Below are 20150 nucleotides of genomic sequence, written 5' to 3' on the forward strand. Positions count from 1 at the left end.
TTGGTATATATTATTGTTTTTCCATGCATATTTGTTATCATTTGGCCCTTTTAGTTCAACCATCCCAGAAGAAAGCTCACCTATAGTCCTCTCAGAGCATTACTACCAAGTCATGTGGCTAATTAAGCCCATTCAAATACTGAAGAATAAATACTAGAGGGTATAAGGCTGTCAGCTGCAAGTATGAAGGATGTAGTGGTCACAGTTGTATTTCCCATTTTTTAAGCAAAGTATAAAGTAATGGGGGTGGCTGAAGACTTTAACACTAGTGTACACACTTGCTTTGTTGAGTATTTCTAAATGATCTGTAACAATGTGTGAAAGAGACAGAATAAAGGAACTGAAACAGGGAGAATGTAAAATGTAAAGTCTTGTAAAAGTGGTATGTGTGATCATAACAAGATTCATTTTTAGGTGTGTCATTCACAGTAAATGTCCTGAGGAAGCTTATGTATTTGTCAACAAGAAGTCCCAGTTATGGTCATCTCAGCACAAGGCTTGCAGGCAGCCTTGGCTTTCCGTCTTCCTATCTAGAGGTTGTGATTTATGCCAAAAACAAAAAAAGCAATCCCCTGTCTTGGCAGGCACTGTGTCTGACAACGTGGGAGCTTGTCGCAGAGTCATTGGCATTCCTGTAAGGATTTAATAGCTTGTAGACCAGGAAGGCAACACTCGAATATCAGCCAGGGAAGCAGCACCACTGAACAGGATCACAGGAGTACTGTGGTGAGTTCATCATTCATCTTATATACATCACCAGTCTTAGATGAAGGTGTTAAGTATTAAGACATGGCTCTAGTTTTTAACACTCAGTTCTGGGCCATATTAAATCTTAAAGATAACAGTAAATCCATGTGATAAACTGTGCAAAGTATTTGCCTATAAACACAACTGAGCTGACTTAATAAAAGTTCTTTGTTGTGCACATGAAAGTGGTTTAATTTTCCATCATTCACATTATTTAAGTACAGTGAAGTTGTTTTCTAATTACTCAGCTCCTATGTTTCATTAAATATGCATTTCAAAAGGTTTTTCAAAAATTTTGAAAATGCAACAATAATGCACATCAGTATACAAACGTAACTGCTTACGTGAGTTCAAATAAAATGAACTTTATGTGATTTCCAGATCTTGTATATAATTGTAGCCAGTTGGCAAAAAATCCTTACTACTCATAACTTTGCCCTATGTCCGTGCACGTAGAAAAAATATCACAGCCATACCTAAAACCAAGAACCATCCTTTTGAGAGCATGTTATTTTTTTAAAACTCCTAACTTTAATTTTTCTTCATGAATAGTTACTCTAATCTGCTCTATTAATTTTTCATCCATCAGCTTGTCAATTTATGGCCCCTAAAAGTTTTAAATGAAGATTTAAATAGATAAATGAGCTGCATAAAAATACAAAATAGTTTATGGTGAAATTCTGGAATAATTCAATTTAAGCAAACCTGGCACTCTAAGCTACTGGCATCAGCGTCATCTCCGTAGATAGCCACATGCTTTGTGAACATGCCCCTCACGGTGTCTCCCTTTTAATCATCTTTATGATGCTCTCAGTCTCTGAGTATACTATCCCGTACTGTATTTCATCTCCAGTCAGAGAAGCAGCTGATGGCATTAACATCGACAAGTTAACATCAGCAAAGGCGATATTATATCCTATAAAAACAACTCACGCACTGGTTGTGTAAGGAGTGTGTTAGAAGCCAAGTACACAAAAAAATAATTTCTAGAGTAAAAAAATAAAAAAAATCTAAATCTCAAAGGCTTTTCTGACCATAAAAAATAACTTTGTAGAACAACCACAATGGGAGCTGAAGTTATGGGCTTAATCTCATCCCATTTATCCTAAGAACACAAGAATACAACAATGTGCTTAGCAATAACCATTTTCTGTTATATTTACTGAATACTTTAAAATAGTTAAAGGCTTTTCACCATTTAGTTGCTGCTATAATCATAAGTAAATGCACCAAAAATTAAAAAGGACTGATTATGAAGGTTATCCGTTTGGTGCCCATAGATAGAAAATGTGGTAATCTATAGTGATTTAATTTGCTAGACTGAAAAAGTTTCACCTCAGTTTGACATTATCCTGTCAAGTGATTTACAAGCATATTAAGATGTGCAAGATGGGATGTTCACAGTTTTATGTGGCATGTGACCTATCATATGACAGTCCATCTTCCAACAGCCATGAAGCGCTGAAACCCTAGAATATCACATGTGTATACCGGGATGTGCTAGGTTTGTGCAAATACTATACATGAGAATGAAAGATGTCGCACGCATCTGAAATATAAAGTCAGTGTATCTAATTAATCAGCAACAATGTAGAGCTATACAGACTGAAAAATTATGATGATTAGTCAAGTTACTCAGGCATTCAGAAACAGTTTTTCTTGTTCACACATATGTGAAAGAGCTTTACACAGTTTGGTGGATTTTGACATAACAGCTGCAGACGTCTTACACCCTTCCCTGCTGTTAGATCAATGATTCAGAACATTAGCTCTGTACTGTGTACTGCATTGTGCACTGACACATCAAACAGGTTATTTCATTCAGACATAAAGTTCAACGCAGCCCACAGAACTTTTAACTGGTCCTGGGACACAGGAAATGGGTCGAACTAAAGTGCTCTGGAAACACTGAGTTTTGGGAAACAAATTTTCATCGACTGTGACTCACATCCACTCAAAGCAACTCATTTCATAACACTAGCAACAGGAATTTACAAATTCTGTAAAAATTCCCTCTCCACCAAACTAAAAACTACAGTATATGTAGGTGTGATGATGAAACTGCTAAAGTGTAAGAGGGAACATTTAACATTTGGGAACATTAGCATTTCTCTGTCAAATGATATTTTTTACAGTATATAAAATTAGAGATCCAAGCAATGTTTTCATGTTTAAACCTATAGTCATGTACAGTTTTTCTTTTCCTTTTTTCTCTTATTTTCTTTTCCCTGTCAGACTTTGTTTTGACTGACAGCTTTGACAATCTCAGCATACAATACTAAACAGTATATAATCCCAGATCTCTTCCTGTCATTATAAAATCTATCAAGCTGATGTTTCTCAACATATGGAAACAAAAAAAAAAGAAAAAAAAAAGAAAAAAAACCCATAAAAGTAATAAATAAATACATCAGCTTATCATTTATTTCAACCAGAGTGATGGTTATAAAAGGATTTATTGACAGAATTTGTTAGTTTTCGTATCATTTCATACAATCTCATCTTTCTTAAAACCAGCACTGATAAAAATATCTAATTCCTGCAATTATGCATTAATGTTCTAACGAAATATTAACATTTCTGCAAATCCGCTTAAGCCCCAGCAACACTGAATCCATTAAAATTAATGTTCAGTCTATTTTAGTCAAGTGACATTTGTCATTCTAAGTATAGCAATCATGTGGGTAATGAAAGCCATGTAGAGATCCTTGCTGTGAATGGATCTTTAAGATCATAAAAATGTGAATTTGCTAAGCATGTAATCATTTAAACAACACGTCAGCTTGCTGTATCTTAACGACACAAGAAGAAAACTACAAATTAATAATAGTTTGCACAATAATATCATAAAGTGAGGTAAGAAATATGGGCTTTTCCCCTCAGCTATTCTTAAAAAGTTGATTTCCTTACTTTAATTACTCTTGGCATAGGGCAAGAGTTAGACGACATGCAAAAACAGATGTCCATGTTCTGTGTCTTTTGCCGTGTAGTCAGTCTGAATTTGTCACCAGTCACAGTATTTCCCTTAAGAACTCTCATAACAGGTTCTACATTTTTAACCCTTCTTTGTTTTGAATTTGTCCTCAACTAATCAGTCCCCCAGAAAAAAAACAAAAAACTCACAATTTTGTGGTTTCTAAAGAAGAACATTTTCAAACATGGCCAAATTTTCCTGCACATCATGATTTAATGAAAGGTTGGTCACATCTCGCAACGCCTCTCTTAAGCTGTTCGGTGCCAGATAACTTTTGAGTCTCAGTTTCAACTGAATCTTTAAACAATTTCTTTCAATAATACTTAATAATACTCAATAATCCAGTAATACAAAACTAAAAAATGCTCCTGCTATTTTAATAAATTAGTACACTGAAAATATTGTGTTATGTTTCCTAAATAAATTAACTTTTCTCCCCAATTCTTGCTGAATCCATTCAGGAATCAAAAGACCCAAGATGATTAGAAAATCAAAAGCGACAGACGGGACAGCCGCTGGCCAAGGTGAGCACTACATATAACTGTCTACAGCACTACAGAATACTCGACTAGCAAAACACTGTCTGTACAAATTTAAACGAATGATTTTTGCTTTATTATTCTAATTTTAACATCAATCTGCAACATGCAAGTGTTAACCAAATTAAATAAGTACTATGACTCTAGAGAGAAAATTATTAAATTAGGTATATTTGCATAATTCTGAATTTATCTGCTAGTCATGAATGTACATTGTCTATTACATTCCTCCTATTACTAAGACTATACCATACATCAGGCAGACAATATTACAGGTTTAAGCAAGCACACGTTCATTGATAAGCTGTAGCAATATAGAATAGGAAATGTGTGCTGTAACCATTACAGTGCAGATTATATATTGTTACTACTTTTTAAATAGTTATATAGCATAACTATTCATTAAATATTCTGCAGGTCAATTTATTTATTTTGTTTGCTTGCTTGTTTGTTTTTTGGGTCAGTTAAACTTTTAAGTCGAATCCAATGTTACTACTATGCTGATCCATGCAGTACATTCTTCTTAACATATGCCTTATGAGCTCCTGCTGCAGAGAACTACAGTGGTAAAGAAGGTAAAGAAAGCAACAGAAAAAAAATGTTAGCCATTTATCTACCTACTGCTCATGAAGGCATCAAAAACTCATATGCAATGAATTTCTTGATACGCATGTAATTTGTGTGAATATGTATGTATTACTAAATATCTGTTCTCAGGCTGAATTTTAAATATGGATTCATACAGAAGATGTAAAAGAGGTAAATCTGACTGAAACGCAAACGCTACATTTAGTATATAACTCAGAGTGGTGATAAGGTGAGTAACATTAACATTTTAAAATATCAAGTAATAGAATGTGTTTTCAGCAATGGTTTAAGGGGGCTTGCTTACAAAACAACAGATTTTGACAGTGAATACAATTACGGCTATGATTTTCATCCTTTTCCTTGCTCCAAGTGTCACATGTATTGCCACTGACATTTCATTTTCCAATTCTTGACAGTTGGGATCAAGAAAAAATCTAAGGTCCCAGGAGTGATGATTACACAGTTTATCGAGACGCTGCCAGAGGGAAAGAGCCATCCAGACTTCACCCGCAAGCCAATTGCTTTGACCATCCAAGAGGGTATGTTTCATAGCAAAAAAAAAAATAATTTTAAACATTAATATTCAGGGGAAAAACATCCCAAGGAAATATGTGATTCTGCTAAATGGATTAGATCAATTCAATTTGCCCAAAGAAAAAGTCTCTGCCTTTCAAAAGCAAGAAGCCTGTGTCAGTAGAATTGCAAAACCGTGACTAAACATCTGCAGAAGTGACAATGTTACCAAATCTACTCTGCATAATACAAATGATCTTTTTGCCTCTGTAATGTGAATGCATTAACAGGTACTGTTCACCCATTTCAATTTAATATCCATACTAAATGTCACCGTATATATTTGGATCTCTTCACTGTCTCCAGGGAGTGACCTGTCTTTTTCTTTTCTTTTTTTACAGGGAAATTTGCTTTCTTTAAAGCTATTGTCATTGGAGACCCAACACCAACTGTAACATGGAGCAGAAATAACGGAGATGTGTCTGATACTTCCCGGTACCAGAGTAAATACGATTCCCCTTCCAATGAGCATACATTTGAGGCAAGTGATACAGTAAAACTAAAGCAACATGTTCACATAAAGGAGAAGCAGATAATGTAAAGACAATCTAGAAGACAAAGATATTTGATTACATCAAAGGTAAATAATATTTGTTACAAAAAGTACAGTTATACAAATTTCAATAATAACCACATTATTGACTTCCACACCACGAATTGTGATAAATTAGATCAAAATGAAATTTAACACATTTGGTTGTTAATTGTAAATTGTAAAGGGGCAGCACGGTGGCACGGTGGTTAGCACTGTTGCCGCACAGCAAGAAGGTCCTGAGTTCAATTCCACCATCAGGCCGGGGTCTTTCTGTGTGGAGTTTGCATGTTCTCACCGTGTTTGCGTGGGTTCTCTCCGGGTACTCCGGCTTCCTCCCACCGTCCAAAGACATGCAGCTTGTGGGGATAGGTTAATTGGATAATCCAAATTGCCACTAGGTGCGAGTGAATGTGAGTGTGAATGGTTGTCTGTCCCTGTGTGTTGGCCCTGCGACAGACTGGCGACCTGTCCAGGGTGTACCCCGCCTTTCGCCCTATGACAGCTGGGATAGGCTCCAGCACCCCCCGCGACCCTGAAAAGGATAAGCGGAAGCGAATGGATGGATGGTTGTTAATTATCTAGGTCCATTACACTCAGTATATCTTTTACTGTCCAGATGCCAAATGTTGCCCCAGATCAAGCAGATACCTACAAATGCTTCGCCACAAATGAATATGGACAAGCCATGGTCACAGTTGTTTTAAATGTGATTGAAGGTAAGGTTATGAAGGTATAGATATGGAGATAGTGTGATGAAAGCAATCATAGAGTTATTAAATCTGCACGTATTTGAGTCTGCATGCAGATTCTGCCAAATTTGATACTTTGTTACTTCTCCGCTTAAGGCTATTTCTGTCATTTCACTTTTTCCTACATAGTTGACAATGTATTATCCTTTTTTTACTTTCTAGTGGGTTTTAAAAAAAACAAAGCCCAAAAGCAAGCAGCTGATGCAATAGAAGGGGATTTTAAGACTGTTCTAAAAAGGAAAAGGTAGGATTGAGGTAGTCTACTGATCACCATGCGTCATATATAGATTTACAAATTGTTTACTATATCCATTTCCAGCAAGGTTCATCCCAAATCTGAGCAACCTGAGAAAAAAGAGGGAGAAATGGATCCAAAATTTTGGGAGCTTTTACTTAGCGCTGACAAGAAAGATTATGAGAGAATCTGTGCAGAATTTGGGGTAACTGACTATCGTTGGATGCTCAAGAAATTAAACGAAATGAAGAAAGAAAGGGAGGAAGAACAAGCACAGGTCAGTGATTCGGTTCATGATTTTTTTTTTACTTCCTTTATGAGGCTTGATGTTGACTATACAAGCTTAAATTTGTTTATAAGTTTATTCTTGAAAAAATAAATAAAGCTATTTAGTTGCAAAAAAAATGTCTGTTTGCTTTCCTTTTATTACTTCCTCTGTTTTTGTCCCAGTTCGTCAAAAGCCTCTCTAATCTGAGACCTATTCAGGTCAATGCAGATGGCACTGCATCCTTTGAGATAGACATGGACCTCATTGAACAAAGCAGCTCTATATTCCTGTACAAGGTAAGTTATAGAATGAAGTCGTAACGCTACTAAACCATAATAGTAGAAAACAATGAATAGAGTCATTATCTAGGACCACCCCAAAATACCACAGCCATAATATGACCAGTGCTTGCAAAGATACATCAAGATAATTAGATGATATATACCAGATAACAACCTTTGAATTAATTTTTTATGTTTAAACATTAGATATGCAGCTTTGTTTTTGTTTTTGGTTTTTTTTGGGGGGTTTTTTATGCAGCTTTGTTAATGAGTTTTTACTTTTTTTTTGATGAAATCCTGTTATAATGTTATCAATATTTAATCAAATAAGACTTTTTTGTTTTGTTATTGTCTTGCAGCTACATTGTGCTATGCAAGTACAAAAACATATGAAAATAACAATCTATGTATATACACACACTCCACAGGATGGTAAAATGATCCCTTACACAAAAGAACTGGGTGATAAGCTCAAGCACAGCCTTAAGAAAATTGGAAAAAAGTACATTTTCAGCATGAGAGACCTAATGCCAGAGGATGCCGGGCTGTACCAGTTGGATGTCGAGGATGTCAATATGTTTTCCACTGATTTTAAAAGTAAGCATTTTTACAATTGCACATGACACAACAAAATGAAGGATGTTGAAATAAATTCATGTATAATGTAGTATAATAAACAAATGTCTTATTTTTTAGTCCCCATGGTGGATTTCTTGGTGAAGATTCAGGAAGTAAAGGCAAAAGAGAGAGAAGATGCCATATTTGAGTGTGTCTTGTCAAACCCCTTTGCCAAGATTTTGTGGTTTGGCAAAAATATGCCACTGGAACAGGGAGATAAATATGACATTGAGGTTTCAGAAGACAAGCTCATTCACAGGCTGCTGGTTAAAGACTGCATGGTGGCAGATAAAGGAATTTATTGTGCCTGTGCAGGGATAAAATCTTGCAGTGCTTGGCTTGTCATTGAAGGTATATCATCTCCCACCAAAAGGCTATTTTATAATATATGATATAATTAACTGACAATATTTTTGAAAGATTAGATTAATTTAATCTATTATTGAGTTCATGACATAAAATACATTTTTTTAAGTGCACACTGTCACAAATCTAATTGTCTTTCCCAATTCAGCTGATAAAGATGCACAAAAGGGTAAAAAGACAGCAAGGAAAACAACAAGGGCAGGGGGATCTGGGCAGGATTTACAGAAAATTGCCAAAGAGCAACAAGCAAAACTAGAAAAGGAGAAAGAGGAAAGAAAAGAGCAAATGAAAGCTTCTGAAGAGGCTGCACCTCCACCTGCTGCACCCACTGACACTCCAGTTGTGGCTGGATCTGCAGCTTCCAAACCAAGTAAGAATGCCCAGAAGTGGTTTTAAATGAACATTAACCACATTAACCAAGAGAGAAAATGTCATTTTAGATAAGTGTGATGCACCTTTTCATATGAATATTATGTTGTTTATGTGGTTAGTCAACTTTTGTTATTATGTGGGTAATTATAATGTGTTAATCTATCAACCTCTGACTTGTTTTTTTTATGGTTGATGAGGAGTGGTAAATGAACCAACAATGACAGGTTCACATCCACCAGTTGTGGAGGCAACAACCACTGGTAAGATCCTAAAATTACTTTGAGACCTAAAGTCCTTCTTACGTCTAACTATTTAAAAGTATTATTTATGTAAACATTTGCCAAAATATAAATATAAAACTGCTAGTGAGGTCACAGTAATATTTTGGCTGAACTTCATAATGTAATCAGTTCATTATGTAACTACCTCTTCAAGGATAGATTTTAGCTGACTTTACCTTTTTTTGATGTTGTAAAATCATTATTTTTATTATGACAAAATAAAAGTACTGAAACTGAGTTGCAAGTCATTGAAATTATCAACAAACACAGAATAATAATAATAGCATTGTCATACTGTCTCTGATCGCACATAGGTGAAACATCAAAACGAGAAGCTGCCACAGACAAGTTTAAATCACTTATTGTTGTTATTGCCATCAGGCCACTCACCTGAAGAAACCAGTGGTAGTGAAATGCTAAATCAACCACTTGCATATGCAGGCATGCCAGATATTTAAAACTGAAAAAGCACTACAGTACTAACAATATAGAAAGACTAATAAAATATCTATATAGTAGCTTACATGACTTTAACAGAAGTGTAAAAAATAACACATTAACATCAATGTATGTTTTATTCGAAACCCTGCTTACTTTTTTAATGCAGATAGATTTTAATTAGACGGAATATCAACCAAAAATCCAGAGGGGGAAAAAAAAAACCACACAAAAAAACCAAAAAACCAAAAGGAATGACATAAAAGTTATAAACTGATTTTCATGTCATTGAGCGAAATAATATTTGGTCCCTTACAACTCAATCAGTGAATCAATAAAACCTGCTAAAGGCTAGAATGTGCCATGAGACCATCAATAAGAAGCTTGGTAAGAATGTGACAACTGTTGGTGCAATTATTAGGAAATGGAAGAAAAATGGCCTCCAATCGCCCTCGGTCTGGAACTCATTGAGTGAAATAAGTATTTGATAAAACAAAAAAAAACTTAGAACTTGGTGGAGGAACCCTTGTTGACAAGTACACTGGTCATATATTTCTTATAGTTTCTGTTGCACTTTTTCAAGTTTTTCAGTACCGCTTGCTGATTATTTAGCATTAGTGTTTGCAGACAGTTACTATAAACAATAGGAAACCGTAGGAATCTTTTAGCAACCAAAGTATTTCCAAAAAGGTATCTGGTACAGCAGCCCTTTTGTGAGTGATTTCATCTAGCAGCAACTATTCACAAGCTGGTCAGGGAATACACATTTTCCCTAACAACTGGTGGTTACCAGGGGTTCACTGGTGATTTTCAGTCTGTGTTATACAGACTTATACAGACTCAGACCTAAAGTGGATTTTAAGTTGGGAGTCTATAGGGACTTTCTTGTCTTTAGAGCCAGTAACTGCAGCCATCCCCAGATGTGGCCACTTGTTTGTTTCACAAACTTGTTAAACTATTGAAGAATTACAGAAAAACCTTCCAAAACATCTAGAAAGTTCTCACCTTTATTTGAACAGCTATTTACTGAAATTAATAAAAACGAAACGTTTAAATATTGTATGTTTTCTGTTTTTATTCAATATGCATGCAGTTTTAAAGACAAAGCTTCATCACAAAGAATGTCAAGAGGATTCTAAATGCATTTATGTTTCCTAGAGCCTGGAATTACCTCTGGACTTTCTAATATTTATGCCCTTCGAGGAAAATCAGCTGAATTGCAAGTGAAGATGAACATTGACAGTGATGGCACCTGGTTCAAAGATGGAAAGCAGGTAAAGCCAATGAATAAGTATTATTAAATCTATATTTTTCAATTTTAGATAGCATTTGGAATAAGTCAGTATTATGAAAAACAAGAAAACTCTACCTACAGTATGTTTCTATCATTAACTAATTTTATATAACAAATTGTGTTAACAAAATTGCCATATCAGGTACTTTCCCTTTGCTTTTTTAATTTCCTTTTTAGTTAAACTCAGGTGCTGGGATCACCATAACCAAAGATGGAAATTCTCATGAGCTAAGAATTAAAAGCTGCAGTGATGACAGCTCTGGAATTTATCAGTTTACATCAGGGGAACACAGCACACAAGGGAAGGTTACAGTTGGAGGTATAATATACTTTCTCTCGCTGTTACATTTCTATTAAATGGCAAAACAGTCACAGATCTTTAAAATGGACTTGTGCTTTGTGTTTCATAGATGTACCTGAGTTTGATCCAGATGACCTTCACAAGTTCTCTAAACCTGTGATAGTAAGAGCGGGACAAAATGCTGCTTTCAAGATGCCCTTTCCTCCTCAGGAGTCTTTGGAGGTCAACTGGTTCAAGGATGGCACTGAGCTGAAAGATGGAGGAGGAGTTAAGATTGTGAGGGAGCGCAATCACAGCCGCCTGTTGTTCAGAGACTGCCTGCGGATAGACACAGGGGAAATAAAGATCCAGCTGAAAAACCCATTTGGAGCCATAGAGGCCACATCTAAGCTTATTGTGCTTGGTATGGAAACAAAGATAAATATATGTGAAAATGAGATTTTCTAAAGGGTAAATCAATAAACTTTCTAATATTTGTTAACTCCCATACTTATGTTTAAAATTTAACATGATACCTAGATCGACCCGGTCCACCAGAGGGTCCAGTGAAGACTGTTGAAACTACCTCATCAATAATTGAGATTAAATGGAACCCTCCCAAAGACGACGGCGGCTCTGCTGTAACCAACTACATTATAGAACGGCAGCAGACAGGACAGAGTCTGTGGACAAAACTTGGAGATGTCTCAGCGGACAAGACCTCCTTCAGGGACAGGAATGTGACACATGGAAAGAAATACAACTATCGCATCTATGCAGAAAACCCTGAGGGTATTAGTGATGCCCTGGAGACAGCTGAAAGCATAATGGCTGGCATAATGAGTGAGTGTAGAAAAATGAAGTCGTGTTTAGTGTTTCTCGACAAATCCAAATGAAAATGCTTTCATGTAGCTTTTGTGATTGCGTTAAATACTTTATCACTGCAGCTACTATAGCAGTCTAACATTTTATCATTGCTGGAATTTATGCTCTCTTTAAGAGAAACTGCTTGCAAATGTCTTTGATTAATTTAAGTATGTCCTAATTATTAATGATGAGAGTATTTAATTAATTAGACTTCTCACTATTTTATAGTACTCGCCGGCCCTCCTGGTGCTCCTAAAGTGGTAAGTGCCTCAAAAACCTGTATCAACTTGACCTGGACCCCTCCAGAGGATGATAAAGGAGTGCCGATCATTGGGTACCAAGTAGAGAAACAGAAGAAGGACACAAATCAGTGGATTCCCCTAAATGCAGTTAATGAACCTATTGAAGGTTTGTAAAACAAAAATAATTTCTACTCCTAAAGAACAATTAGCACCTTTCATTAAAGAAAATTGACTCTTTTATCTTGACATTAATCATATTTTTCCAGACATAAAGTACGCAGTCAAAGATATCACTGAGGGTTCAGAGTACGAGTTCAGGGTTACAGCAATCAATGAGTCAGGATCTGGAGATCCAAGCCCTCCATCTGCGATGGTGTGTGCAAAGAATCCCAACAGTAAGTCTTGACATGCTTCAGTGTGAATATAAATGATTACCTTAGTTATCCAGAGCAGTGATTTTTTTTTCCTGCATTAATTTGAATGTTTTATGTGTTTTATATCCAGTGAGACCTTGTTTTAAGGATCCAGAGGACTTCATTGTTGTCAGAGCAGGAAATTCTGCTCGTATCAAAATTTGCTTTGAGGTATGAATGAACCCAAAATCAGGTTTCCAAGTATTTTTTCATCCCTTAATAACTCTTAAATCTGTCATGCCAGTATTTTCTGCATTTACTTCCCTTGTCATATTTTTTGAGTTGTAAGTTCACCACAGCATGACAAGGGAGGATTTGCCTCACATTTAAGGTAATTTATCTGATATTGATATCTTCAGGCTGAACCTCCACCTCAGATCACTTGGCTGAAGGATGACGAGAAAATATCTGCGTGGATTAATATCATAAATACAGAGGGAACATCTCAGCTTGTTATTCCCAATTCAAAGCGCTCGGATTCAGCCATCTACACTATTAAAGCCAAAAACTCTGTGGGTGAGGCTTCATTTGACATTGACCTTAGAGTCACAGGTAAGGACATAGATATCAGCCTATGATTAATGTAAAACAGGTTGTATCGCTACTAGTTTCTGAACTTTGTGAAATATATAATAGACTATATTGTTATTCAATTTGCCGAACTGAACCAGAGTATTAGCAAAATAATTATCCCACTTTCTGTAACTTATTCTGTTTTTTTCCAGATGAACCCAAGGTTCCAGGGCCTGTGGAACTAGAGCAAACAGTACATGGAAAGCTAGTGATATCATGGGCTCCCTCACCAGACCAGGAGCTTGATGACCGCCTGTACTACATGGTTTCTCAACATGACTCCCTCAACAGAGTTTGGAAAACTATAGCAGACCGTCTATTCACTAACACATACACAGCTAGCAACATCCTTCCTGGGACAGAGTATCATTTTCGAATCTATGCCAAGAATGATATGGGACTGTCCGATCCATCTCCGTCACCTACATGGGGCACCAACATCAATAAAGGTGGGTTAGTTATTTTTAATTATGCCATAACGGTGAACTAAACTATAGGGTGCATTAGTTTGATAATTTAGGTGCTTTCCAGTGACCATAACAGCTAATTTGTCAGAAAACAAACATTTTCATGAAATACATTTTGTGTCATTTAAAATCTATTGTCATCACTGAAGACACACCCTACATTAATAATAATAATGTAAGAGGTACCATAATTTGAACAATCAAGAACAATCAAACTGTTAGAATGATTCTGAGGTTTTCCTCGTGTATTTAAAACCTGCCTGGCTAACCCAGGCCAACATATTATATTATATGTTGGCCTGGGTATTATATTATATCATCCACTTAACACACTGTTTGCTGCTACAACTACACATGTTTCTTTTCCAACTATTTATTTATAAATGACTTATGTATGTATGTATGTATATATATGTATATATTGTACTATTCTTAGTTAGCGTATTGTCTGTCTTGTCTTAATGTTGGTTTAAAATGGAGCACTGTAACAAAAAATAATTTCCCCCAGGGATCAATAAAGTATTCTGATTCTGATTGATTGAAGACTGCAAGTTAAAAGTGGACAATACACTGTATTAAGAACTAAAAGTACAGTATATACATTTTTAAAACAGAAATCATCTCATCATTCTCTTTATTGCTATGTCTTTGTTAATGATTGCATTATTCTGATTTGTTTGTGTGATGTGTTTTGTCAGTTTTCTTAAAAGAATGGGATACATTTTATTAAATATGCCAATGTATACTTATGCTTCCTGAGCCTAATAGATAAAGGAGTTTAATTTAATTAAATAAATTTTTCTAAACTTAAAAAAAAAGTCCTGCATCTAACCCCCTGGAGAGTCTTGGGTCGATTTGTGGCTATTTTCAAATTTCGATTACATGCCATTTGCACAGTGTTGAATGGAATATAGCGAAAGTCTGCAAAAAAAAGTTCGGTCACATTTACTGTTAAAATTTCAGTATGACTTCCGGAAATTAGCTTCAGTGGCTAAGCTAGCGATAAACTTACGCTATTGGTCCTAGTGGTCGATTTGTGCCCCATTGAAACCCATTATAAACGCTATTTTTCACGGCAAAAAAATTACGGTCAAATCGATCGTGATCGGTTATGTTTCCGCTTCCGCTTGCAGTACTGGCCTTAGAGTTGTAATTTTTTTATTTGTCCACCGGGTGGCGTCCTTGCTCCACATGTGACGCCTGCTGGAACATACACATGTTCTCCAGCGGCCTGCTCGAGACAGATACCCGGAAAAGGCAGACTAATTTCCCGCATACAGCTTGGCCCGCTGCTCGTTCCGGACCATTTTCTGACCTTAGGATCATTTGAGGGTGCATTAATTTTTTTTAATCAACAGGAAATGACGTATTTGTTTTCACGTGGTAGCGGAAGTGTGTGCTGCAGACACGGGAACCGAACCATATGCTCCGGCGCTGCGCGAAACACACCCGCGGCAGAGGCACTCCTCCCCGGGGGAGCAGGAGCAGCAGCGCCGCCTGGGGACATTTTTGGCTTCTGGAAAAAAAATTAAAACCGGATCGAAATTAATGTTGGTGCCAATCTTTTGTCCATCTAAAGGCCTAATTATAATAACAATAAAATATTGCTTCAAATGTTTTTTTTGGAAAATATTTTATGTTTTATGTTTTATGTTTTTGGGGCAAAAAAAGCAGTGCGCTCATGTGACGAAACCGGGATATAAAGGGTTAAAATCCGCGAAATGTAATTAAAACTTGACATGAATATTTCAAGGAGAAGTAGGTCTAAAAGATTGGCTAATTTAAAGTGGAATAAAATATTAATATATAAATTTTTTATAGCACTTTTTGGGCGTGGTCGATAGTGTGCATTTTATGAAATGCGCTCCTGGAAAAAAAATAAAAGGCGATCGAAATGACTCTTGGTGCCAATCTTTAGTCCATCTAAAGGCCTAATTATAATAACAATTGAATATTACCTCAAATGTTTTTTTTGGAAAATATTCAAGTTTTTTGTTTTTTGGGGCAAAAAAAGCAGTGCGCTCATGTGACGAAACCGGGATATAAAGGGTTAAAATCCGCGAAATGTAATTAAAACTTGACATGAATATTTCAAGGAGAAGTAGGTCTAAAAGATTGGCTAATTTAAAGTAGAAAAAAATATTAATATATAAACTTTTTATAGCACTTTTTTGGGCGTGGTCGATTTGTGGCTCTAAGACCGATAGTGTATGCATTTTTCTAAGAAGAAAACAAAATAAAACTTAAGCAAAACATATGTTCACCTGGTGGGACAAGAGAGAACAATACCTACCATGCACTTTAAAACAATTAGCCAACAGTTGCGCTCCTGCTCAGAAACTACCTTACCTCATTCCCTGCCAACCTCAAAAGCACACATCAGGCAGACTGGGCAGAGTCATCACAGTTATGATGTTGTCCTTTCTCAAATTTAGCACACAATATAAAGGCTTTGTTTAGCTGCATCATGTGTGGAACGCCATACTATGACAACTTCTTCAGCGTCACTGAAGAAGTTGTCTCCAGATGATTCTCCAGATGATTATTATTATTCTTACATTCGCTCACTCTGACATTTCCCAGACAAACAGGCACAGACTGCATTAGGGAGCTGACAGGATATGTATTCTCACATTGAGCTCTACCACATATCAAGAAAAGTTCAGGGTTGCACTGGATATGTAAAACTGTTATAATGCTGCTATTTGAAATGTGATTAGTACGAAGGAATTTTGCAAATATTCTTGGACCTTTATTGACATTATTAAAATCTGACTTTAAATACTAACTTTGAACGCTCCTTCTCTTTAAGTTCCAGTAACTTCAAATGGAATTATTTCCACAGAGGTCTCCTTTGAGAGACCTCCATCTATCTTGGTCCCTCTGAAAGTCCACACACCACCTAAAGGTTACCAACTCTTTATGACATGTGCCGTTAGAGGATATCCCGCCCCAACTGTATCCTGGTACCTGAATGACATCTGCATCAACTCAGACAATAATTACTACATCACCAACTCTTTTGGTGTCTGCTCCCTGTATATTCTCCGAGTTCGGCCAAAGGACAGTGGGGAATATAAGGTAGTCGCAGTTAACTCTTTTGGCAAGGCAGAGTGTTCCGCTAAAATTTTTGTCAGAGGTAAGCTTTATTTAAGATTATTATTATATTTTTGTAGTTTGTGATGAAGGGTTTATTCTTATAATTGTTTTGCTTTTTTTCCTGAACAGATTAATTGGCAACAAACCTTTGTGGAGCTTTTCTTCCTACTGAGATCCTGTGGAAAATACAGAAATAAAAAGAATTTTTTGGTTTGCTATATAACAGAAATAGTATACTTTCAATACAAAGTGTGGGAAGAAAGAGCTTTAATGCAAACTCATTTGATGTGTCTGAAGTGCAATATCTACAATTGTTACCCTGTCACTGGTAATAATAACTATTAAAATGAGTGAAGTGGCAATCTTCAGTATAAAAACATCTGTCAAATTGTAACCGCAATAAATCAACAAACTGATGTGTACTCAGTGTTCTGCCTTCTCACTTATTCTTGTTTTATTGAGAACTTTTTCTATTTTTCACTGATACAAAGCATTGCATGGGTTTCAAGCACCACATGGCTCCAATTTATGAGCCCATGACAACATGCACGTCACAGTTCTACATCAAGCACCTATGATCCAAGTGTGCATTTTATTTCATTCCCACATATCCATTTCCTTTACATACTTATTCATGTAGATCTAAATAAAAAGACATCGATTTGCATTTTATCTAGTGTTGTAAAGCTACTATGAAAGAAGTCCATGTTGACAATCAGAATAGTTACTGTACTAGATCTAACCTGTTCATTTAGCAGTGTATAGTTACTGAATAGAGTAAAATAATGCAGCAATGATCTTATATTAACACAGTCTCACAATCAGAATACTGTATTAATCCCTAAGGAAATTGTGTAAATGTCTACTAGATTATGTAAAAGTCCTTACCGCATTTCCTTCCATTGTCAGCTCAGTGGTGATATTCCTGATGTCATCAGAGTTTTCTTGCAGTTGAGTCATTTACTTTAAAAAGGTCAGAGTAACTATTCTAACTGCGCTGATATGCCATGCTTGTTTAACCTCTGACTGCTAACCACTGCTCAGTACACAGAGTCCAACATACCACCAACACCACGAGCAACCACCTTTCCATAATGCCAAAGCAGACACAGTGTGACCTCCCAAATACCAAAGGCATGCTGTGAGAATTTCTGCTGATACATTTAGCGGTCTATTGGAACAGTCAATCTGTTCATTTCAATTAGAGATTATTTTACCAAATAAAATGTCTCATGTTAATGTTTATTGACCAATAAAGTCCATAGTACAGTGATCATATGACTATAGACCTCGTGAAGCTGCCAGTCAAAACCTTTAAGTTAGATAGTTTGCCTATAAAATGAAATTATAGGCATTATAAGTCTGAACTTCGAACCATGGAGTATGGTAATAACCATTCCTAATGTAATTGTAATTAATGAGAATATGCTGGAATCCATCTTAGTTTTATTTGAATCTGGTGCAATTTAAATCTTCATATTAGTATACAGTGCTGATGGGATTTTTATGTTCTCAACAGTAATGTTTGAAAAGTGTTGACTCAGAATCTCCAATGCCAGATTGAATGAACAGTCATAATGTATTTCCAGTGACAACTGCAAAGTGATCGCTTTCATAGAGATGCGTAAGATGAGCCTCGAGCCTTTACCAGCGTTGTAATATGGATTTTTACCAACTATCCATGTAAGGGTTTCTATGTGCTCCAAACGTTTATCACCGAACAAAAAGGAGTGTCCCCTTTGAAATATTGGGTAGTGAGAAGAGCACAAGTTGAAGGCGGATAACTGATCAGAGACGACAAAAAACAAAAAGTGAGTACAACTTATGTTATTAGAAAAAATGTGTGTTAGTAATTTTAATGAGTGTCCCAAAAGAACTGCTAAACTAATATTTTAAACATGAGGTTTGACTGAAATTCTTATGCAGTGCTTTTGACAACCAAGCAAATTCGGCAAGACTTTTAGTACTATTTTATAACAATGGCACACCAAAAAGGTATTATTTGATAAGACCTATATTAGGACTGAAAGTGCAGTCTAGTTCTAGTAAATGAGTATCCTGTAAATTTACACCTATAATAATTTCCCAAACATAATTTAATAAAGAAAATCATCAAGACATTTTCAGTTGCTATAGAAGTCAAATAATACTGAAAACAGAAAAACAGAAGACAAAGATCCTGGAGATTTTATGACTTGGTTGTATATTACCAAAATTGCTATATCAAAGTGATATCTTTCTGCAATGTTATCTTCTTGTGTGGTAGTACAACCTTTAATGCAATACAGTCAAAAAATCAATTTCTACAACAATTCTATGAAAAGGAGAAACATTAATTGACCTTTTGAGATCAGTCCAAACATTTAAGATCTCAACAATGAATGACATTTAACTGTGTGACTTTCCCATTTGGCTTCCCATGACTTACAAAAGACTGAACCTATAAACTAGGTCTGAACTACAGACACTGTGACACATCAAAGCTTAAGCTTTTTTTCTGGGTTGTAGATGAAGGTCAGATATGCTTTTTTTTTCTCACATTTTCAGTGTCTCTTTTATGGTCCTAAAAATAAAACACTGCATAAAAAAGCCTTATGGCCATAATCTTGATATAAGGTCCATTTTGTTCTAATTAAAAGCCTCTCAGCTCTATAGCCATTAAAATAATTACTTAACTAACTTAAAGATTAAAAATAACCTATACGAAACATATCTTTGGTTTACTATCCACTGTTATTTAAGGTTCCACTTTTCACTTAAGAAAAGTTCAGTGTACTGAACCTGAAGTTTATTTTTAAATTAGACTTAAAGAAGTGCAGTCATCTTCTTTTGATGCTATTATGACCTGGATGACTAAGAGCCTACATAGAGATATCCCTAAGGAGTATTATAAAGCTAAAGAGCAGTTTTAAGCATTGATGGCATAAAAAAAAGATATACAGGTTACTTCATCGCCTTATCACTTTGATATAAACACACTGAGCTCTCTTCTATGTTTGGATCCTGAGCAGTTAAATTGTTGGCACAGCCACCTGACTCCACGGGCAGTTGGGTGGAGTGAGTCACTAGGTGGGATTTCACATTCCCCATTTACAGTGTCCCAGCATGTCTCCAACTGTCTGCACAAGTCACGTGTCAAGGAAGTCAAGGAATTCCCAGTTTAATGATACATGAGAAGATGCTTGAAGGCAGGATTTCTCAAACTCTAGTTGCCCATGGCTCTGTTTCTAGGTGCCCTTGATTCTTGCAACACTAGCAGCTACTAGAAAAGAATGGTTAAGTGAGACTCACTATAACTGACTGCAAAAGAAAAAAAAATATTAAGACTTCTCATAATTTTTGCTGCAGTAA

At 35.9% G+C, this 20150-nt stretch overlaps 1 protein-coding gene across 1 annotated transcript; it reads left to right on the forward strand.

Moving 5' to 3' along the window:
• Nucleotides 1–544: 544 nt before the first annotated feature.
• On the forward strand, nucleotides 545–17061 carry igfn1.4 (immunoglobulin like and fibronectin type III domain containing 1, tandem duplicate 4). The gene is made up of 23 exons (XM_085407333.1): nucleotides 545–726; nucleotides 4183–4245; nucleotides 5265–5387; nucleotides 5763–5902; nucleotides 6573–6672; nucleotides 6868–6949; nucleotides 7025–7217; nucleotides 7391–7504; nucleotides 7918–8086; nucleotides 8186–8458; nucleotides 8622–8843; nucleotides 9043–9105; nucleotides 10723–10838; nucleotides 11036–11177; nucleotides 11269–11562; nucleotides 11679–11981; nucleotides 12234–12413; nucleotides 12514–12642; nucleotides 12752–12831; nucleotides 13020–13212; nucleotides 13386–13682; nucleotides 16513–16839; nucleotides 16929–17061. Exons 2-23 carry the CDS (start codon nucleotides 4200–4202, stop codon nucleotides 16931–16933), a joined length of 3591 nt encoding a protein of 1196 aa, XP_085263459.1. The 5' UTR covers nucleotides 545–726; nucleotides 4183–4199; the 3' UTR covers nucleotides 16934–17061.
• Nucleotides 17062–20150: the final 3089 nt, after the last annotated feature.

Source organism: Rhamphochromis longiceps, linkage group LG5 (assembly GCF_057381845.1).
Source record: "Rhamphochromis longiceps isolate RC_006_pf linkage group LG5, R_longiceps_female_GT1.1, whole genome shotgun sequence".
Lineage (NCBI taxonomy): Eukaryota > Metazoa > Chordata > Actinopteri > Cichliformes > Cichlidae > Rhamphochromis > Rhamphochromis longiceps.

What these genes read in the sequence shown, in the direction of transcription:
- igfn1.4 (XM_085407333.1), top strand. Translation starts at nt 4,200, where the DNA reads ATGATTAGAAAATCAAAAGCGACAGACGGGACAGCCGCTGGCCAAG. An exon ending in ATCTGCAGCTTCCAAACCAA is followed by an intron (nt 8,844 to 9,042) that starts GTAAGAATGCCC and finishes ATGGTTGATGAG; the next exon opens with GAGTGGTAAATGAACCAACA. An exon ending in GTATCAAAATTTGCTTTGAG is followed by an intron (nt 12,832 to 13,019) that starts GTATGAATGAAC and finishes TGATATCTTCAG; the next exon opens with GCTGAACCTCCACCTCAGAT.